We start from the raw sequence: 23,649 nt of genomic DNA, 5'->3' as shown, positions 1-23,649 counted from the left end.
TGCGCACTGATACACTCAAGTTCTCTCACACTCTCAAGAGATTTTTGTAACATCTCTTTGACTTAAGCATCGGAGTGTTCTTCGCAAATAAAACCTACTCGGGCACTCTCACTCTTCTCTCTCTGCAGCTCACTTCAACTCAGACACCTAGACATCAGCTCGTCATACAGCTCGGCTCTACCAGATTAGAACCTTGTTTGAACCAAATCACAAGACACAAAGGAGCAGTCAGATCGTTTCCAAAACATACTTGGAATCTGTCCAAATTTACTAGTGGGGTTTAGAAACAACCCTTTGATTCCAGCTCGAGTCTTTGTTGATCTTCTCAAACTACCATCAAGGCATCAAATTGAAGAGAGAAGGCTGTAGCAGGTCTGGGTAGTAATATAATTCTAGGTCGAGGCACCATATGAGAAGAGTTTAGGATCTCAAAAATGTTTCTATCCAGATCATTACACTACAAGAAAATTGCCAAATACCAACGGCTATTTTCACTGATGGAAAATAACCGTCGGTGTAGGTCTACATGTACCGACGGGTTAGAGTCCGTCGGGGAAAGATATCTATATCGACGGATCTTAAAAATTTATACCGACGTCATATGGCAATTTTCTATACCGACGGAATATTCCGTCGGTATAGCATAAAAGTTAAAATGAAAAAAAAAAAGAAATGGCGCGTGAGGGAATTTGTGTGTTTTTGGACTCTTTCATTCGCGCCTCTCCCGCCCCCCCTCTCTCGCTCTCTCTCTCTCTCTCTTTTTTCTCTCACTCAATCATCTCTCTCCTTTTTTTCTTTTCTCTCTGTCGTCCCTCTCTCACTCTCCTTCGCTCCCAATCATCCCTCTCTCGCTCTCTCTTGCTCAGTCGTTTCTCTCTTTCTCTCGCTCTCTCTCTCTCTCTCTCTCGCACTCACGCTCTCTCTATCTCTATCTCTCTCACACATGGTTACGCATCAGTAATGCTCTCTATCTTTTGCGGTTTCTCTCTCAGACACATTCACAACATTTGGTTCACAGGTAAATCTCTCTCTCTTTCCTATCTATGCTGTCTCTTTTTCTCTATTTGTTATGGTTTCTTCATTATTGCCACCGTGTATGCTCTGACTTCTTTGGTAAGTGCTACTCTGTTAGTCTAAGTACTGAGGAATTCTAAAGGACAACTTCGATTTTCCAAGGAGGTACTAAACTTCTCTCTTGCTGTCTCATTCGCATTCCTCTGTTTTTTTATTTTTTTGTTTTTATTTTTTATTTTGTTCCTCTATCTCGAATGAAAATTATACTAGTTGTTATTTTGTTCCTAGTCAGCCAATTACATTTGTGTCTAAGAATGGTTGGTTAGTCAACCAACTCTCTTAGTAGTTGGATTTTACGTAAGCTTGGGTTTTTCTTTTGCGCAGAATTACCAACCACATAAGATATACTTTTTTTTTTTGCGTATTGAAATTTGTTGTACAAGGATCTTACTTCTATATTGGGCTGTATACTATAATGGGTCAAAAACCCCTGAAATGGGTCAAAAACCCCAGAGAATGAAAATTTTGCGTATTGATGGGTCACTGATATGTTGCAAAATTTTGATCTTGGTACATACTATAATGTTATTTGACTCTGAAGATTTAAAGTTTATGTATTCTCTATACTCTTTATGGCATAAGCTTAAAAGCTGAGCAATTTAGTCAAATCCAATTAGGGCTACAAATTGTTTGGATTCAAATAGGGTATACTAAATGCATCAGAACAGGTTATATATACCCAGATTCAAATTCAATGCATTTATATTTGGATTTGAATCAAATCCTAACCATGGGATATGTATTGAAGTTGAACACTGAATACTATAATAAACTGAACTAGAAAAGTGTTCAGTATATTAATTATTAATAGAATGAGTTTAGAATGATTTTTCATATAATATTTCATCAATAAAAATGACTTTAAATAACTCCAATGAGACTTGAGCCTATACTTTAGGAAAAATACAATATTTTGACCATTTTTACTAATAAAATACATACTCTCCCTGTCTCTATAGATGTATTAGTAGTCATCCACATTTTCTGGTAAATTTGCCACAGTTCTGAAATTGTTAAAGGGTATCCTTAAGACCAGCTCCATTTACATGCTTGAGCTATATATGGTACATTCTCCAGACCAAGCCACAGATGGGCTAGAGGTTAATGCTCAAAAGGTCTCCCTTGCCAGAGGTTAGAAGAGCTACAACATTCTACATTCAGATCCCCTAACTCAGACTTCAAGGATCTGGGACCCAGACTCAAATAGCTATTTTTTTTTTAAGTCTTGTCCTGCTGCCTTTCTTTTATTGAAATGAAGCTCTCATGCAAGGGAAATGGATCTGAACACTAAATATACCAAGTTACTAACTAAGATATACTATGTAACCACTTAAAGGTTCTCTTTTAAATTTCTATTTTAAGTATTTTGGTTCTAATAGGCATTTTTTCTAGAACTTGGTATCATGTAGAATCCAATCTTACTCATCTAAATATATTCAGTCATAACTTCTAACTCAGTTCCAAGTTAACTTGATAAAGAAAAAAGGCCATTACCCAATGTTGGTCCCAACTAGGTAAGGTCTTGGGAGGGGTGGATTAGATAAGGACATAACCTTAGGCATCTTTTATACAAGTGGCTACACTCAGATTAACCTGCATTTTCTTACTTGTTAATGAAAGTAACCTTTTTCTCAAAAAAATTGGGTAAGGTGTGCTTTGGCACATTTCCACTTTTTATTTTTTTGATAGATAGCACATTTCCACTTGTGCATTATAAGTTTATAACTAATTCTTTTTTTCTTTATATCAATAAAATTTTCATGTGTCCATAAAAAAAAAATAAAAATCATTATGAATAAGAAATCAAGAGCTGTAGCTACAGGCTGTCCAAAAAGCAGTAAAGAACTGGCACACAGAAAAAGGAAACAAAAGCATACAAAAAGAATAGGAAGAAAACAAAAAAATAAGATCAATAAAAGACCTACAATCATGATCAAATGTTGATAATAATCTTCCATGCATTTGAAAATTTTCTTAAGGAAAAAACATGATAATTTTGGTTATATTTAAAGCTCAAACAGAACATAGGCTACACCTGTAGCTTGGTTTCAATCTCCATTTCAGAACATTGCTCTGAGTGGATCTACTTGATTACAGGAAGAACTGAGGACAATAGATAGTGGAGATATTGCAACTTATCTTGCACAACTATGTCCCGTATCCTAACCTACAATCAGATGCAAATATCATAAATATTTGACCAAGGGCTATGCCATCTCAATTGAAGCTAGAGATAAACATTTCATGAAGCCAAGATGAAAGGAATTTCAGCAACAAGAAACCGTCCAAACTATTAATTAGTATGTTTAACCCCAGAACAACTTATTCAAAGGGCTAAACCATTGAATGTCATACCTTTATCAAATTGTCTCCACGTAAGCATGCTTTACAATTACAAGACCCATGGCATGCAGGGCATACCCTCTGGATCTCCTCATATGATATGTCAGGATACCTATAATGTAACCACAGAAACCATTAAACATACAGTTAACCAGGTGGGATACCAAGTTTCTTACACTTCAACTGAGTAACTTCTATGCACCCTTACCACTTAGCAATGCAGCTATCACAGTATCCCCTCTTATCTTTCAGACACCAGATTACTCTACCTCTGTCATTTTGCCAACACTGATGGCAAGTTTGCCCACCAGCTTCTTCAGATGTATCTGTACTCTATCTAAAAGGTCCTGAGATACCAGCTATTATCTTAGAGCACATGTTTTTACTGAAGGTATGACCAACACCCATGGTTCACTAAAAATGCCTTTGGTTGCAAATACACTTGACCTGATGAGAGAGAATGGAGTATTGGAGAAGGAACGGGTCCATGGATTTATGGACTCATTGAATCTATTCCTATGACAGCAGTGATGCAGCCTAAGCTGGTGCTCTCTCAGCTTGTCAGCCCACTAATTCTTGGACTTAGCTTTTGGCATTATTAACACAAAGTGGCCTCTCTCAGACATAACCTGCATTCTCATGTTTATCAGCCCACTGATTCTTGGACTCGTTAAATATATTCCTATGACATGTGCAAAATAGATAACTACTCTATGAAGCTGAAATTGACCCAAAAATGAAATACCTGTAGATTATGGAACTGTCATTGGAATAGAAGTTGGGAAAAACTTAGTTTCTTTCTTTGATTATGGAATTGTCATTAAGATGGATTATATATGCTATTGTCTAAGGGATTTGGGAAGGAAGAAATACTTCAGTCTTCCATAATAGAAGAGGATATTTTCTAGGCTGATTTGGTTTTTGTCATTCTGATTGCTTGTTGAAACAGGCGGAAACCTCTAAAGTATCTTAGTTGATTCTTTGATCGGGTGGTGGCAATTTATTGCTTTCTACCAGCCTGTGGGGTTGGATCTTTCTTCTTCTTTCCTTCCTAGTGAGGGTGTCATTTAACTTGTCTTTGACTGGCTTGCCCTGTCAATTCTGGGGCCTTAGGTAGGTGGTGTCTTTGGAACCAATAGATCTTCATTAGAGAAAAGGAAAAGAAATAGCATCAGATTGGAAACTACTCATTCCACAAACAGATATTAACCTGTAATCTAGGATTTCCAGATGGTGAGTTGTTACAGAGAATTGGCAATAAAAATTCACGCAAGCATGCTGGATTGTTTCCCTGCATTAAAAGATAAGAAGGAACTTAGCAAATACAAAAGTTGAAATAAAATCAATCGTAAAATCTATTTTTTGTTCATAGCACTCAAGTTGATAAAGCTTAAGTTTCAGCATTCAAACAACTAGGAAAACTAGAGAATCTATAAACATTTACCATGTCATGGACAACTTTGTAGATTCAGAATTTAAGATGATGGTTTATTGACAGGGTTCAGAATTGATGATGGTATGAAGTTTTTGATGGATTTGTTGATGGCATAAAGTTGCCAAAGTTAACTTCAAGTAGGGGTGGCAATTTATGGCCCAATACATCTAACCCACCCATGTCATGTAGCAGGTTGCAAGTAGGGGTGGCAATTTATGATAGCCTCTGTTAATCACCTCATTTAAGATTTCTTAATGCCCCTTGTTTTGCTAAACTATATGGAATCTATCCCCACCTCCAGGTGGAGCTATTAATTTGTGTCTTTGGTGTGTTTGCATTATGTACCAGTTTAATTTGCTTCTGTATTTGGCATTTACTTTTTCTTATTGATGACAGTGATAAGAAGAGCACCTGATGAGTTCAAGATTGCATCTTCACAGGTGCACTTCTTCCCATTTTGTTCTAGAAATTTTAGGTATTTATATCAGATCAGCATTGGTGTTTGGGATTTTGATTCTGCCAATTCGTGATATATATTTTTCCTCTCTCTCTCTCTCTGTTTAACTTTGGTTTGATTTGGGCCTTGGGGGACTTTGTAGTCAAAGGTCAGAGAAGACCAAAGTAGGGAGTGCTTTGAGTGGTGCACTGGTAAACACTCTGGTTGGGCTTGCTATTTCCAAATAGATTATTGATGTGCTTATTACTTAATTGGGATAGAAGTTTGTGTTGCATGTATACCAATGGGTGGTTTCCTTGGTTCCTTATTCTCTGTCGTGGATACAGGGCTTCACCCCATCCTCTCAATTCTAATGTTTTGGTTGCACCAACATTTTAAAGATCTCCCTGCTGATCTTCCAATGGTTCCAGCGGTTGTAGTGGCTCCAGACTTGATAAGGCCTCAAGGTTTTGTTTTTTGTTTTTTCCTTTGATCTCTTTAGAAATAAAAAAATTAGGTGATTTTAGATCAAAACTTCCATAAGCTAATTTTGTAGAATACTATTTCCAAATAGATTATCGATGTGCTTATTATTTATTTTTCTTTTCTTTTTATTTAATTTAGTGTAGGTGTTTATGTTGTTGGTGTTGCATGTATACCAATGGGTGGGTGGTTTCCTTGGTTCCCTTTCTTCATTATCAGCCACCTATTTTGGATCTATAGCAATTGAGTGTAAGATTTCACCTTCCTGATTTGTCTCTGTTTATCAAATCTTAAATTCAGGCAGTATCCAACAGGTTGTCTGAATTCGGGGCAGGAATACCTAATTCAGTGGTGTGCACAACCATTAACAAAGTCTGCATCTGGGATGAAGGGTGATGGGACTTTCTCTGGTAAATGGTATCTCCATTACTGTTGGAATTTGGATTGTGGAGGAGGATTTTTATTTTCTTCTGGTGTGGGAGGAGAAAGAGAGAGATCAAGAGATGGGGTTAGCATGCTTGAAAAGATTCCTTGGGTAAGTGAAAATTAGGACTGTTATGTACCTATTAGAAGCTGTCAGATTTCATTTTGCTAGCTAATTAAAGCCATTCAAAAATGTATATTTCAGACTTCTCAGAGTTTAATTTGTTCATGCATTACCTGCTTCAGTTGACCATTCTTTTTCTCCCTTACAAATGTTGGTTGGTTGTTTTTAATGTTTTCCTTATCTTAAACAGTTTGGGCAAGTTGGTGTTGGTGATAATGTTGATCACTGCTCTCTAGTGCAAGTAAAATTTCCAAATTAATAGGTACATTCCTGTTGGGCTAGAATATTGAGCTCCATGACTTTTTTTTTTTCTTTCTTTTTTCTTTGACTTCTCATTTGAGGTAGATGTGGTCAATATGAAGTATGGTTTTGTTTTCCTTTAATTTTTCATGATCGTTGCTGGGCTTCTTAGCAGAAAGTGGTACAGATCTTTTATGGGTGGAGGCATACACTAGCTGTTTCAGAAAGACAGAACGTTTTCTCTTGGTGAAGAGGTACAAATTGACAAATTGGACATGGAGATCCTCTTGATTGGCAGTTGCTTTTCTCAACATGATTGATGTTTGAAATTGAGTCACCCTTTGATTGTTTTCCCTCCAAATACATCTCTCATTTCTTACATGGGTAATTGTGTCAATCTTGATGCTACAAATTGAAATTATTTTGTCGTTTGTGAATGTGGCATTGCTCTATGGTTTTAGAAATCATAGATCACATCTGAACCAAATCTTTCCACCTAGGGGAGGTCATGAATCAAATTAAACCTAAGCCCACCTAAATCCTAATTACCCCTAGTTCTGATTCCATTGTCCTATCTTTCTTTTCCACCTTTCCTTTGATCTTAAACCCCAATTGTGCCAAATTTTCCAATTTTCCCTTATCCTATCTTTATTTGAAATTGTGCCATGGTTTCATATCTGTGAGTTGGTTTAACTGCAAATTCCTCCACTTCATATCTTGTGACTCATATTAAAATAACTATTGTTGCATATTTACAGGTTCATTTAGCTCTTGAAAGCAAGTTCCACTTCCAAAATACATCAGAAGGTTGATAGAAGGTGATTCAAGATAGTCGTGGGAATCAGGTAAAATAGTTTATTACTTGATGCCTGTAGTTCGCTTTAATGGCTTTGGCTGTGATATTTTTGTGTATTAATTTTATTGGTGAGCTACTCCTAAATAAATCTCTTTATTAGATGATTGACATTAATCATTCCAATTAGGTAATGAAGAAATTTTGAATAATATTGTGTTGATTTTAGATAATCCTAGCAGTTGGAATCAAACTTTCAAGCAATTATAATGACAATGGCTCTTGAAATCCAAGAAAGACATGTAGTGGCTCAAGGGAGTCTTTCTCTCTCTCTCTCTCTTTCTCTCTCCCTTAAATTACCCTAGCTCTTTATTTTACTATCTGGTTTTGTTTGTAGGTTCCATCGATCAATGTAGCTTATTCTAACTTTTTACATGCTTTTATAGGTATTCAAACCCTAGATGTTGATTTTATGTACAAGTACAGTTCATTAGGAGCTTTTGTTTAGTATTGTCTGGTTCAAGTCCTCTCTTTGATTCTCTCTTTGCCTCTCTATTTGATTGTTTTTAGTTAACCTTTTAATGCAGTTAGAAAGTGTTGATTTTACTTGAAAAGAAAACTGAATGGAATGAGTATAACATTTCATTTGTAGTTCTAGATTATTTATTTTGTTTCTGGAAACTTTTGGGATTTTTCATGCAACTACAACTATCTATTTTGGACTTTTATGTACAAGCTTTTAAAGCTTCACAAGATTGTAGGGAAATATAAAAAAAACACCTATACTGACGGACTATGTCCGTTGGTATATCCTGCACCTATACCGACGGACTACTTCCGTTGGTATGGCCTGAACCTATACTGACGGACTACTTGTGTTGGTATAGCTTGAACCTATACCGACGGGCTAACTGTGTTGCTATAACCTGAACCTATACTGACGGACTACTTGTGTTGGTATAGCCTGAACCTATACCAACGGTTTAGTAAATCGTCGGTATAGGTGTCTACACCTTATACTGACGGATTTTATCCATCGGTATAGACCTATACCGATGCTATCTTACCGGATGCTTCGGGTGACTGTCGGAGTAGCTTGTTTAGGGCTATACCGATGGATAATATACCTATACCGACGGATTGGCATATACTAGAGCAGAGCTTGCTATTGAGTGGCCATGAGTGTACTCAAAAAAGGATGTGTCTTTTGAGATTGTCCACTGGGGAGCTACTATTCTCAAAGACTCTTATTCCTCTCTTCCCAGATTCCCCACATGACACAGCATGGATAAGAGCTTTTGTAAACACCCTTCCTCTTTTCCCCCCAAAATTTCCTTTTTGTTGAACTAAGAACTCGTGCATGCTATTAGGGGGGACTCAATAGTAGTTGCAATTCCAACAGAAACCTAGCAAGAATTGGCATATTTATCCAGTCACTTTATAGTTCATGAGTAAATGTCGAAGGTATTGCCACACTTCTCTTGGCAAAGGAAGCACACAAGAGGGGAAATGTATAGTTTTCCTTTCCTTCTCTTCTGAAAAAGGGCATAGGTGTTGATGCACTCAAGGGTCGCCTCCCAAATAAATAAGGAGACTAAGGGGATCCAAACCTTTTTCTCAGGGAAGGGAGGAGGGAGTGCTACCATTTGGAGTGAAGGGATAAGAAAACTTTGCCAAGGGAGGTTAAAGCAGAGACATTTGTGATTTCCTGCTCAGTCAAATTTCTACAAAAGTTAAAGTTGTGGGAGAAGCCATTTACATCATAGGTAAGAATTGAGGAGACTAAGGCTTATTGCTTGTTTAAGATGAGATTGAAAAGACTTGGGAAGAAACAACACAAAGGGGTTGATGACTCAACCATAGATCAATTTCTACAAAAGTTAAAGTTGTGGGAAAAGCCATTTACATCATAGGTAAGAATTGAGGATGAAAGGGATGAGAGATCCATCACATGGACGCCCAAAGATTGCGAAATAAGGGGCGAATTTCAAAAATTTTTCTCTCCCTTCAACTGGGAATCACATTCCCTATTTAGAAAATCATATTTTCAAGGATAAATCTTGAACCTTAAACTGAACCAGATCTGAACCAAAAGGAATGGGAGAGAATAATACCTGATACGGAGAAGTAATATCTCCCAACGAAGGTGTTCACGCCCAAGGAAGGATCCAAAGACTGCTCCCACTGAAGATGGCGCAGTGCAGGATGGAGCAGAATCAGCAGTGTTCTTCCCCAAAAACTCTGTCCTTCGCAAGAAACAGTAGAATGGAACGTGAGCACAGCTTCCTTTTCAATCTTTTCTCAAAGAACTGATGTCAAGATCCAATCTTGACTTCTCCCACAGCTGGAGATCGAACTAGCAAACAGGGCGGCAAGAGTAGGGAGGCGGCAAGAGAGAGTATTCGCAGGCTGCAGAATTCTCTCTTCTTGATTTCAGCACTAAAGAGGATCTGATGTGTTTCTTGTTCTCTCTCTCTCAAGGCTGCTGCCCCCTCCTTTTGTTAACTTGAAAAGATCAGCTCCTAATCCCATTAGGAGGTGCTTATCCAAATCATATTTGGATCAGCCTTCTCTTCTAGTGATAAGGATAAACCCTTATCTTATCTGCAAATTAGATTAGCTTTATCCTAATACCATTAGGAGGTTTCTAGATCTGAATCACATTCAGATCTGGACTCTCTGAGTGGATAGGATTAAGACCCTATCCTATCTGCTAATCCATCTCAGAATTCGCCCCTTTAATTAACTAAATAAATAGCCCAGTTCGAAATGGGCTTTAGGCCCATCAAGCTTATGTGCTCACTTAACCTTCCTAACTGCTGCCCAGTTGGGCTTCCTTGTATGGCGTGGGACCCAAGCATTGATCTACACATCAGCCACATGGGTTCGGCCTAGTCTTTGTTACAAGGCCTGGTCGAATACACTGTTAAGACAGTGCACCCCCTGAAACCCATCAAATGGGCTCTATGGGCCCAACACTTACCCTAAGTGGTCCCTGGGCCAAGCCACCTTGTAACACCCAGGACTGTGGGCAGATGCAAGATTAGCCCATCAGGTATTATCCTCAATGGTCTTACACTTAACCTCTCAGCCCATAATGATCATACACTGCCCGACAAGAGAGGACCTCTCCCTCGGCTGCAAGGAACAGTGTTGCACTCTCCACTTATATGGATCCCGGGAATTAAAACCTTTTGCAAACATTTTAGAAACCATAATGTATATACTTTTATATCTCATAAAATATACTTTGCAAAACAAATTTCAATGGTTGAAATCGGCTGCCGGCAGTCTTGGTTTCCAACAGTGAGAGCTCATCCCCGATCATTACCTTTGTCCGACAAAGGGGCTGATCCTGTCACTATGATCACCCACTCAGATGAATTCTCGGATTGTCCCAACATACCCAGGTTTTGACCCCCGCTAAGGATCTCACTGATTGGTACATCAAAGACAGACCGATCCGACACCTAGTGCAGTATCATAATCGAGTCTAGGGGTCGGGTGTAACTTTCTAGTTTTTCCCATCAATCTCCAAGGTCCAGGGCAATACTGGAAATCTGGTCCAGTTCAAGGATTCAATTAGTCCCACACTGTATGTGCCTGGGGTCTCACCCCGGTAGCTGAGATAAGCCACCTCAACCGACTTGATGGCACCACAGTGTCAGCCTTGTCAGGATAGGTCTCCTCAAACCGACCCACTGGCTGTGAACTTTCTAAACTAACACGAGTATCAATAAGTGTCTAGTTTAAGGGTATTACACAGAAACATACCAAGGGAACATGAATCAAATATGCACTTTTATTCATTTACAATAAACTCATAAAGTACATCAATTTTGATTGAAGCTAAGGGCATACAAAACTGTCTAACAGAGGAGACTAAGGCTTATTGCTTGTTTAAGATGAGATTGAAAAGACTTGGGAAGAAACAACACAAAGGGGTTGATGACTCAACCATAGATCAATTTAGAACTTGATGAGGTTACCATCCCCTAAGTGAACTGAATGAAGTTCGAGAAAAAAAAGGCAAGGATTGGATGATACCTTTCCAAGGGTGACTAGCTGAGCAACAATGGCTTAGATGGGAGCTACCCATGCCTGAAGCACTTTCACCAAAGATACTGCAAATTGCAGGAGCCAAGAAAACATTATGCTCTTCTTTTAATTTCCAGTGCCACTTCCCAAGAAAGGCTAGATTTCTTTCTTCTAAACGCCCCACACCCAAACCACCATTTTTTTGACTTACAAACAGTCTTCTAATTAACTTCAGATCCAATATGATTGTTTTACTTGGAAATCTGAGCATGAATAGTTCTCCCTTCTCAACTACAACAACATTCACAGATGAGCATAGGGCATTGGAAAATCTAGAATCAATGCTTAGGGGTTACTTTTTGCTAGTTTTTCCAACATGAGGGTGTAAATGTTAAAAACATATTCACTTTTGCCATTTTGAGGAAAGCCAAAGATAATAACAAAACCATGTTAGAGGAATGAACTTGATTGAAGACAAGGACTGGGTCATGTTAAGAACTGAACTCTGTTCACATCATGATTAGTGAATTTGTAACATAAGCACTACCAAATGCAGAAAATCCGTAGTTCCATACCTAATATCTTGGGCATGAAGCTGCTTTCCTAGATTTAAACCCTCTACTCGTACCACAATTGAAACAAATGTTGCTTCCTTTGGCTCCATTCCCATCTATAGAGCTTCATAAAACAAACCGGTGTTTCTGTTGCATGCTCATTAAGAACATAACCTTGAATTGCCATGATAAGAGCTACATGTTACCAAAAAATGAAAGGAGCTAAAATATTTTTGCTATGCACTCATTTTTGTTGTTCTTCAAAACAAAAAGGAATCCCCTTCGGAGGCACTTAAAACAGAAAGTTAAACAAGAGATCATTAAGAACCTAACTTCAATTCCCATCATTTATGAACACCCTCAATATTTCTTTGAAATCACCTGTATAATCCACCATCATGAAAGTGTAAACAACAATTTCTGGTTCCAGCCGCATTCTGTATATGCAATCTTAACCAATGCATAAAACAGCTTAACCAAACGAGTATCAACAACTGTGTCCGATCGCAAACTCTGTAGCTTTGTCAATAGAGCATGTGTGTGCAATGCAAGTGGGTAATTATTTGTTTCAGCACAAGCCTTGAGAACTAATCTCGGCGTTGTCTGGTGGTTGAGGTGGAAGATCATATTGACAAACAGATGGAGAGAGGTCATGTGACTGCCTTTCCGTGAACATGAATATTACATGTCTATTACAATCAGGGAAGAGAACTTGTTGGAACAGGAGTATTATGATAGAGATGTTACTCTGGTGGTTATTAGTTTCAGATTACAGTCACTGGGTTGTAATGAAGCTATTGGGGTTTTAGTTGGTGAATGTTGAGACAACAGAATGAGCTTGGCCAAGGGGAAGAACAAAAACAAGTCAGCATTATCCTTTAGGAACCAACAAGAAGGATCGGATTTTCATCCAACATCATGAACAGAAGTTGGTAATAGTTGATTGAAAAAAAAAAAAAAGAAGAAACAATGTGAATTTCTCCAAAAATCTGAAAAAGATGGAAATAGTCAAGAATTTTTGGACCATTTCTCTACGTTTCAATTTTATCACTTAAACGATGTGGGGCTCGAGATGGTGTTATTGGGAAAATGGATCACCAACTCACCGATTAATTACCACTCCCTCAGTATTTTATAGCTCAAAAGCAAAATATATTACTAAGAAGCAAAGATATCTCATTAAAAAAATATTGTCACTTATGGTATTTGTTACTTTATTTTTATGACATTCATATCCTTTTCCTCTTAATAAAATTTGGATTAAAGAACTCTTAAACATAAGGGTAATGGAACCTTATTGGTTGAGTGGGTTGACCCGATCGAATAACATGGGCCTGACCACTTATCCAATTGGTCCTGATTTTTGTTCTCTTTTTAACCCATCAGGGTGCAGGCAAGGGCTTGAGCAGAGCAAAAGGTGTTCATGGTTCACTTAATTGTAGACTTCTTTTTAAATTCTACCAATTTTTCAGTTTTTTGGAAAATTGCAAACCGAAATCAAACCAAAACTAACTGATTAACTGATTCATGGGTTTAGTTTTTAACTGAGTTGATTCTTCAATTTTTTTAGTTTTTTAGTATATAATATATGTTATGAATAAATATATATAACTATATAATATAAATACTAGAAATATATGTGTAATATATTATATTATAACTAACATATAGAGTTGGCAATTTTGACCCCAACCCACTTGATCCACCCATTCTAATGGTGGGTCAAGATGGATCACTCGACCCATTAGGGTCAGGGAAAAAGGGTTAGGTGGGGTTGGGTCGAGGGTTACCCCAGTTCAGACCAAATGACGAGGTACTTAGCATAAAAAATTGATACATGACCAAAAAATTGATTCATCAATTGGCGTCGTCTGTGGGAAATATTACAAAAAGCTAAGGTTTCATCTTCCGAAAGGTTAAGTCATCTTCTTCCAGAAAGTTAATTTATACTAAAAGCTCTCACTTTTTAGTTTCTATTTTTATGAACTCAAAGATTATGTAGGAAGTTGATGGCCAACAGACTAAGCAGTTCTACCAACTTTATTTCAACTTGGATAAAGCCCCATTAATCCTCTTTGCGAGGTACCCTCTACAAAGATGAGCACTTTGTGGTTTATGTGGGAGTAGGCGACCAACAAACTACATGGACGCCCTTTCCGATTGAGCCTTCCAAGACTCCCGTACGAGATGGTGACCTAAAATTAGTAGTGTTGCCCTCGTAGGTTGAGCTCTTAATAATTTCTTATAGGAGTGGGTAACCGATGTCACTAACGAGGCTGATGCAGCATAGTCGTGGCTCTAAGGCGTTGACCTGGCAAGCCTGGCCCGGGTGCGAATTGGAGGCCTGGTCTAGGTGCGACCTGGCGGCCTAGCCTAGGTGTGACTTGGCGGCTTGGCCCAGGTGTGACCTGGCGAATTGATAAAAGATTTCGGCATGGGCACATAAGTCCGAGTTGCTCTTAGAGCCTAAGGGTTAAAGTGCCGAATTGGCAAAGGCTTCGGCACCACATAAGACCTAGTCGCCTCTTTAGCATGGGCAAAATCAAAGGTAAGGAGAGTGGACTGTGAGTCACTCCCAGAGCCAAAGGAATTGAATCGACGCTTATGAGCTCATCGAATTAGTCATTTCAGGCCAAAAGGAGCAATCTACTCCCTTCGTCGAGTTATTTTCAGCTCAGGAGTGGGGGAAAATGATGAGGGCGGATTTGACCCTCCAATGATATTGTGACACATGGCACTTCGGAACAACTAGGTGACACCTAGAGCCACTTTGGCAACAACTTGCCTTAGCCAAGTTGATGGTGTCCCACTTGGCGGCGTGGCACAGGCTTGACCTGGCGGCTTGGCCCTAGCGCGAACTGGCAGCCTGGCACAGGCGCGACCTAGCGGCCTGGCCTTGGCGCGAGCTGGCAACCTGGCATAAGCGCGAGTTGGTAGCCTAGCATTGGCGTAGCCTGACGGCCTAGCCTAGGTGCAAATTGGCGTCCTGGCCCAGGTGCCGACCTGGCGGCCTGCGAGATGTGCTCGATGACAATTTCGACATGCATATCCAAACACTCCCATGATCCTTGGAAGTTGGCCCACGTGCTGAACGATCTGAAGGATGGTAAACCTGCATGGCAGTTACCTTAGGGAATCTCGGACCACTTAGACGACTTCTCAGAAATCTCGGATATGATGCGTGAAGCCTACGCCAAACAATGCCTATATAAAAGCACCAACCCCAATGGCATGGGGGGGGCAAATAAGCATATTCTAGCTCTCATACTTTGTGATTTTTAGCTTGCAGTCTACTGTGAGAGTACTGACTTAAGCATCGGAGCAACCTCGCTGGGTTAGACACCCCGGGTCCTCTGACATTGGTTCCTTGTAGGTCCCTAAAGAACTACGAAGCTCAACAATCAATCTAGCTCGCCACCAGGCAGCTCGACCCTCTAGTCAGCTCGACAACTAATAGGCAGCTCAACACTCTGGTCAGCTCGACAACTAATAGGTAGCTTGACACTCTGGTCAGCTCGTCACCTAACTTGCCTAACTCGACCCAGTCAGTTCGGCACCTAACCTGCCCAGCTCGACCTAGTTAACTCGGCACCTAATCTGCCCCTAGCTCAGACCAAATGACGAGGTACTTAGCACAAAAAATTGATACATGACTAAAAAATTGATTCATCAATTCTAATTCTAATCTTTGGCTGAAACATATATTTTTTGAAAAAATTATCATTCTATGTGTTTTCTATAATTTTCTATTTCTACCAAAGGTATATAATTTCTAGAAATTTTTGTTATCATTTTTTGCATATTTTTCTTGTGGTTATTGTTTTTAGTTGAAATATATAAAATTTTGAGTTTTTATTGTTTTATTTATATTTATTATTTTTGATTTTTGATTTTTTTTGTCTGAAAAATATATTTTCTGAAATTTTTATCATTCATATTTTATAGTAATTTCTATAAATTTGTGCATTTTTGGTATTTCCCTACAAATCTTTCGTATGTTTTTTTTTTGTTTCCTACAATTTTTATACTTTCATGCAATTTTTGGCATTTTCTTTAGTTTTCTATATTTTTTACAATTTCTCTTTTATATTTTTATTCATTTTTTATTTTCTAAGTTTTTCTCTACACTTTCTGATGTTTTACAGGAAATATAAATTTTTTGCCACTTATTGTGTTTTTTATGCTTTTATTTTCATTTAAAAAATTGATTATTTATGTTTTTCGGTTTTTCTAGTTTAAATATGTAGCCATATGCTTTTATGCAATTGGAATCAAGAAAAGGTAAAAAAAGAAGGGTCTAATTTGAATAATTGAATTAGAGGGTCAAATGGGTGGGTTAGGGTGGGTCAGGGTCAAAGTGGGTTGTAACCCTCTTTAACCCATAGACATGGGTGGCAAATGGGTTAGTGAGTCAATATGGGTGAGTTGGTACTCAACCCACACCCAACCCAACCCAACATATATGAAAAGCATATATAATATGCATGAAATATATACACTAGTCGGTTCAACCGTTGTTTTTTGATATTGGTTAACCGAAACCAAATCGATCAGTTCAGTTAATTAGATTTTTTATTCAATTCCATTGGATCTGATTCGATTTTTTTGGTTTTCTGGTTTTTTATGAGCACTTGGGCTTAAATTACTCCCATGAAAAGTCAGCCTTAGCCCAACCCATGATTATCCTAGTTATTGTGCTTAATTTTTTGGGTCCTAGTCTATATGTGTATCTAATAAATATATTTAAAAATGATAGACAATGAATTAATGAAAAATATGCATATACCCTATTACTTGCAAATTTGCAAATATGTCAGATAAAATTTAGAATATCATAAATCCAAAAAGGAATTTGAAAGTTGATAGAGAATTAGATTACATGATATCTCTCTCTCTTCAAAGCAATGAGTTGTTAAGGCTATGTTAATTTGGTTAAAATTATACTCCAAAGAATCACTATTTGAAGAATAAGTTTTGAGCAAAAAATTATTCTATTTTGAAGTTTAAAGAATCAATTCTTAGTGTAAGGGGATCAACCTGAGTAGCAATATGGATCGACAACTGCGACAATACCAACCAAATCTCGGTCAATTCGACTCATTTTATTGATTGAATATAAGTGCTAAATATTTCAGCACAACCAATTAAGGGATGAATATTCTAGAAACTAAAAGAGAATTCTTGAGTAAGAATAAACATAAACATGTGCAATGAACATTCTACAAATAAATCTAATTAAGCATATTCAAGAATTGAAATAAACATGTAATTAATAAAATAATTCTAGAAAGATATTCATCCACATGTTTTAAATGTGAAAAAGAACATTCTAAAGTACAAGGGTAAAATAGGAAAAACATAAATTTAAGAAACTTTTGGAATGAGCACCCGCTATAAATAGGAGCTTCTCAGGGGCTGGGAACCATTTATTGCCCCATCACCTTGATATCAGTCCATTTCTCATCCATATTAGCCTTATCCCATTTTCCCATCTCACCCATCTGTCACTTTGTCCTTCTTCTAACAACGACCTGATCCCTCATTGGAGGGTATGTAGACAACCCCTTCTTAGGGGTTTAGTCACTTATTTATCTACATTTTTTTCCTTTTTGGTTTAACTAATTCCTTAGACATCAGAGTACATACCACACATTCACGGCCTTACTTAAAAGTGATTCCTACAATCATAGTAAGGCTGTAAATGATCTAAATTAGAATTTGAATTCGATCCTATTAGGGGTGATCTAAATTTGGTCCATTTATAATTGGATCAAATATAAATCTACCCCTATCTGATCCGATATGATTCGATTGAATTTAAATATCCATGCTTATATGTACTTATAAATTACATTATATTTATCATTGAAGTTGGTCTCATTGTTGTATTTTCACTAAATTGTCCTAGGTTCAAGCTTTATGTAAGTAATTTTCATTTTATTTTGTTAATAGAATGTAATATTAAAGTCATATCTTATCTTATTAATAATATATAATTTTGTAATCATTAATAGTCCAATATATTTATATTATTTAATATCCGGTTATAATCTGAATTCACCTCAAGTCCACTATATATCTAATAGATATTATCTGATTTGAATGCAAATATAAACAAATCAAATTTGGTAATACCTATATCCAATTTGATCTCATCCATTTGTGGCCCTAAATCATAGAGCCAATTCTCTCTTGGAAAGCATTTCAAACATTTGCATTTGCCTACTTTGGGTAAATAACATCTCCATTGACCAAACAAGAGAAAAAAGCACGTGCCACATGATACTGATAGTAGACAATAAAGAGATATAAAGTTTTTTCTGCTGCATGCATAAAAAAAGTGGGGTACATATAATAATAAGATAATAGAAAAAGGGTGATGATTGGGATAAATTCAATTACCATGAAATGGACTTGCCCTGTATCCAAACTACCCTATACTTGTACCATAGATATATATTTATTATCATTTAATACATTGATATCATTTGTCATTTCCCTAGAAAGTACACTATTTTCCATTATCAAAAACAGAATGTACTCATATAGATCATTACCTTAAGAAATTCAATTCATCAGTTTCAACTATTCGTAGTTATTGACATCAATTTCTGTATCAAATTAACAAAATAATATGGATACAAATTACAAAATAGATCTTTGTAATAAAGTGAATGGGAATGAAATCTCTTTGGTTTTGCTTAATTGCATAAGCAACAATGGAGAAAAAAAGATTACATAAGCAACCTTTAATTGGTTAATGGTCAAGGCCGTTGGCGTGTTTCTTCTTGTGCTCTCAAATTACTAATTTAGTTTCTTTATTTCGGGCTTTGTGCTTGATTGGTTGTGAAGGATGTTGTCTAGGAAGGGCCTCTTGTGATGGTTTGGTCTTCTTCAATAACTTGAATCCAAGTGTAAAGTTGAGAAGTTGAGAATTAAGAAGTTATTTCTCTTCTTTTTCTCTCTTGAATTTGAAGTAGCTGGGTTGAGGTTTGTAAGTGCTTGTGATTGTTTGCATTTCTCAAGCGAGTTTGTGTGGCCGAAAGAGATCTAAAATTGTGTAAATGATATTAAAAAGAGCAAAGAGGTGTCTCCCTTCGCATTGCTATTTATAGTCTAGGACCTAACCAATTCCATGTAACTAAGGCGGGGGGTTAGGGTTAATTCCTAAGCATTTAAATTAAACCCATATTAACCTTGGAGACTATATATAATGTAAATTAAACCCATTAACAATACATGTCTACTGTAATATTCTTGCATTAGTACTCTCTAGAAAAATTCAACATATCAACCAAGAGTTAAAATATCAATACGATATAATTGATTCAGTATCCATGCATATGAATACAAAAATACACTACAAGTGATTTGAACGCAAGTCACCCTGTAACCAAAAATACCCAGGGGGGTTGACCAAATCCTTTCCACCTTTCTTCCTCCCTTCGGTTCAGCTCACCATTCTCCTTGGACCTTCTTATGTATATCATTATTTTAACATTAAATTTAATATTTATTAATATATTTTATAATATATATATATATATATATTTTTTTTTTATATATTATTTATGGGTATTTTAGTTGTGGTTTGATGGATCTCTACTCAAGAATCTCATATGGTCCATTCTTCTAATTTTTAATAAAAAGTTGGTGACTCATATTACATAATGGTTAGTTCCGAAACAATTTCTTTCTATCCTATCACAATGGACATTAATGCAGAACTTAGGAAGGAAGATATACCATCAATCAAGTACTCTTAAGACATCTCCATGGTATAGCCCATTGGACAAACTCCAACATATGAGAGAGAACGGTTGGGCCGTGGCCCGTGAGGGGAGGGAGGGACTAAGAGCGAGAGAGTTTAGGATGTGACCTAGTAGAATCTATAGAAGAGAGTTTAGGATGTGACCGAAGCAGTAATAGATCCGTGCAGCGGTGTGGGACCCGCTTTCCTTCCCGCCTGGTTTCTCAGGCATCCGACAGCTCAGGAAAGAGGTATACCAATTATAAAAGCAGGGCTGTTATCTGATTATCTTGCTTTGCTGATTTTAGTCCTTTGAAAAGTAGTTTTTGAACTTCCTTTTTATCTCTCTCAGAGTTTACACATCAACTAGTGAAGAAGAATTTCTGAGCAATGGCCGACTATGGAGGAGCGATCTCTCTCTCACAAACCCGGGAATGTCACACCTCCGAAGAAGAAGATGACGAACACAGTGCGAGAAACGGAACACCGTTCATGGGTGGTGGTGGAGTCACGAAGGTGAAAATCAATCACAACAACAACAAAACTGGGGGTGATGTTCGGTCGATGGTGGAGGTTGTTCGGAAGCCAAGAGGCCGACCACCGGGCTCAAAGAACAAACCCAAGCCGCCCATCGTGATTACAAGAGACAGCGAGTGCGCCATGAGACCGGTAGTCCTCGAAGTATCCTCCGGGTCCGACGTCGTCGAAATGGTCTCACAGTTCGCTCGTCGCCGACACGTGGGTGTGTCTATCCTCAGCGGCTCCGGCACTGTGGCCAACGTCACGCTCCGGCATCCCGCCTCACACACATCGACACTCACTCTCACCGGCCCTTTCCATATTGTTTCACTATCAGGCACATTTCTTGGGTCCTCGTCTTCATCGTCTACTTCCTCTTCTACGTCCAAATCTTGTCCTCCCTTTACCATCTCTCTTGCAGGAGGCCATGCCCAGGTCTTTGGAGGGACAGTTGCAGGCTCTCTTGTTGCTGGGAGCACGGTAGTTTTGGTAGCAGCTTCATTTGTTAACCCTACGTTCCACCGTCTTCCAGGCGACGACGAAGAAACCGAGGACGTCAAGCCTGTAAATTTGGTTAGTGGTAGCAGCGATTCTTGCACAACTAACATGCCTATGGCCGTTTACAGTATTGCAGCTCCAACGCCATTGAATTGCCAGATCCCTCCTGAAGTCTTGCCATGGCCTCCCACCTCACGTCCTCCTTACTAAACCTGCAACTGAAACTTCATAGAAGAGGAGAAATCTGAGATACCCATCTTTTGGTTTCCTCAGTTTTGGCCTCAATCTACAGTCAGATTATACTACAGTTATTTCGTTTCCAACTCTTCCGATATTATACTAGCCATCTCACTTCTTGCTTCCATCGTTTCACTTAGAACTGCCTTCCATTAATTTCTCGAGTTTCTCCAGTCTTATTCTAGCCGTTTTCCTTTCTGGCTTTCACAGTTCATGCTATTTGTTGTGGGTTTCCAAGTTTTCTTGTCTTTTCTCTTCATTTTTCTATTAACCCCATTCACAAAGTTTTCAGGGGTCTCTTTTCGGCTTTGATTTCCTTCTCGAGAAGCTGGGTATTGGTGGTACTGTAGCTGTAGCTGTAGGTAGTTGCTGTGGTGCAACTCATGGTCTGATGAGACTGTCAGTTCTGATATTCTATGTCAGGCTTGAGCCCCTCCTCTCCCCCCTCGGGAAGTGACGATTCTCCACCCTCGAAGCAAGCAAATCAGCACAGACTCACACAGACGACTAGCAGAAATAGATAGAGAAAGGTAGAATCCGAACTTGCAATGATCTTTGCTTGTTGTCCTTGAAAAAGAAAAGATGAGAGAAACAATATATACAGAAACTAACAGGTAGTCTGAAAAGAAGATTGATAGGATGATAAGTAGCTGCATGTTGCTTCTGAATGTTCTGCATCATTGCCCAACAAGATTAAGACTTCGTGTGTTTACTCTTCTCCGATTTTACTAAAATATATACGCTGATCTGTTATTCCGGGTTTGGTACTTCTGAATCATCAGTTAAATCTGTCTGAAGATTTTTATATATTATATGATCTAATATTTGATGCGAGAATGCTGAATTCTCTTACCCACCCAACAGTGACAAAATTCTGATCAACTTCCACTACATGGTGGTCTCTTGTCTAGTGGGGTTTGCACGACTTTTGGATTCTCAACCTTATCCACCATAATTAGAGAGAGATTTTCTTTTCTTTTGAAGCAGTTTCCTTCTTCTTCTTCTTATTCACGAGAGAGAGAGAGAGTGAGAGAGTGGGAAAACTGTGAAGAAGGGGTTGTGACTTGTGAGGATGGTCATGGCGCAGAGCTAGTGGTTCAAGATGGGACTGACCTGCAGGAGGTGAGAGGGTTGGGTTCTCACTTCTTGGTCCAAGTGGGTGCACGCGTGGTCTGTATTGCAGTAGGAAACAGGCGATTCCCTACACGTTTCGTGTGCTGATTGGATTGCTTGCTGCATTTACACAGTTATCTGAGCAAAGCCAGCATCGCCCCACAAGCTTTCTATCATTCAAACCAAAACAAAGTGGAAGTCTCAGAATCAGAGATTCAAATGAAACCACAATTTTGCAAGCAACTAAAGATAAAGGGAAGCTTTATGTTCTTTGGTTCTGGAATCTGGACCGTTTGTTTGCAAAACGTACGGTGAGGGATCTTAGAGTGGGCAACATTCTCCGATGCATTCACAGCAGTACATACAGAGGGAGAGAGAGACCAATTTATGTTTATGGTACGGAGTAAGCATTAACTCCGACGTTGGTCTTGATCCGGACAGTCCGGTCATTCATCCAAGTTTGAACTAAGGAATGCATTTAATGCGGGTGACTGATCGAGTGTGGACGAAACTTTGACTCTCCCATCGCCAACGCCAAGCCTGCCTTCTGCTTCTCGTGTGCTATTGTCTAAACTTTAAAGGAGGATTCCAAGCCAAAACCGCTTGCCTTCAATGGATTCAGTTCGGATTTCGGAGTTAGAAAGGACACATCCGACGTACTTGAACCGAACCGATTCATTTTCAGGATTTTTTAGGGTAAAATATTTTACTTTTTTTTTTTAATCATTTTAAGCGCTTCGATCTGAGTCCGGTTGTTGGTTTCAGATCTAAATATTAATGGATCCGATTACGGCTCACTTTGCCTTGGGTCTAGATGGTAGGGCCAGGACCGGACCGGAGCATTTATATGGGGGTAGTGCCGTGGTAGCGTACACGTCAACTCCTCATTAGCGAATGGAATGACGTGGCAGATATTGATTGGGCCCACACCATAAGTTTGATGACGTAACGATATGAAATTTTTTGGAGCTTAGCTCTGGTCGTCAAAGAGGCGAGAGCAGATAGCTTTTTTTACTTTGTGGCTTAGTTCTTGAATTTGATATATCTTTCTACTAATTAATTGAACCTGTTTTTTATTTTTATTTTTTTTAATCTATTTTGTTTAGTGACGAGTAAGTAATGTAATACAACATATGATGATGCCAATGTTAGCCAACTTATTTAGACATGGGCTCAAGAGAACACATTTATAGACATGTTGGTTAAGCAAGTGTAAAAGGGTGTTTGAAGAATAGTTTATGAAAGGAAGCGAAGGGACAATTTTTCAAAAAATGTCGATTCATGTTTAACAATAAAACATTGCGATAAGATCCAAGAGTTGAAGCGGAGATATAATCAGTTCCATAAGTTGAGATTTAGACAAACACACTTGGGCTGGGATGAGGAAAAGGAAATGATCATAGCCGATAGAGAAACATGGGAACCATTACTTAGTGGTTCAACAGACTTTTTACTAACTTAAAATAATTAGCCACTTGGGTTTGCATATAATTTATGACCATTCTATTGATTGTTAGCTTAATCCCAAGGCCAAGAGGTTTTGTATTGCAGGTTGCCTCGAATATGATCGCCTGGACATTATACTTGGA

General features: G+C 38.2%; 1 protein-coding gene across 9 annotated transcripts; it reads left to right on the top strand.

Moving 5' to 3' along the window:
* Positions 1-677: 677 nt before the first annotated feature.
* Positions 678-21,053, top strand: LOC148871767 (AT-hook motif nuclear-localized protein 28-like). Of its 9 annotated transcripts, XM_088968548.1 has the most exons (10): positions 678-1,018; positions 1,133-1,179; positions 5,249-5,292; positions 5,636-5,755; positions 5,913-6,020; positions 6,106-6,306; positions 6,509-6,580; positions 6,734-6,812; positions 7,317-7,403; positions 20,046-21,053. In XM_088968548.1, the coding sequence occupies exon 10, from the start codon at positions 20,084-20,086 to the stop codon at positions 20,918-20,920; it is 837 nt and encodes a 278-aa protein (XP_088824674.1). In that variant the 5' UTR covers positions 678-1,018; positions 1,133-1,179; positions 5,249-5,292; positions 5,636-5,755; positions 5,913-6,020; positions 6,106-6,306; positions 6,509-6,580; positions 6,734-6,812; positions 7,317-7,403; positions 20,046-20,083; the 3' UTR covers positions 20,921-21,053. The 9 variants fall into 9 exon arrangements, 4 of the variants coding, with proteins under 4 accessions (XP_088824674.1, XP_088824672.1, XP_088824671.1 ...); XR_016106948.1 differs by lacking the exons at positions 5,913-6,020; positions 20,046-21,053 and adding an exon at positions 7,581-8,002 and having other exon boundaries at positions 6,072-6,306; XR_016106949.1 differs by lacking the exon at positions 20,046-21,053 and having other exon boundaries at positions 5,918-6,020; positions 7,317-7,584.
* Positions 21,054-23,649: the final 2,596 nt, after the last annotated feature.

Source organism: Nelumbo lutea, chromosome 2 (assembly GCF_056320005.1).
Source record: "Nelumbo lutea isolate HS-2025 chromosome 2, American lotus-T2T, whole genome shotgun sequence".
NCBI classification, from domain to species: Eukaryota; Viridiplantae; Streptophyta; class Magnoliopsida; order Proteales; family Nelumbonaceae; genus Nelumbo; species Nelumbo lutea.
This window is presented reverse-complemented; position numbering and strand designations above follow the sequence as displayed.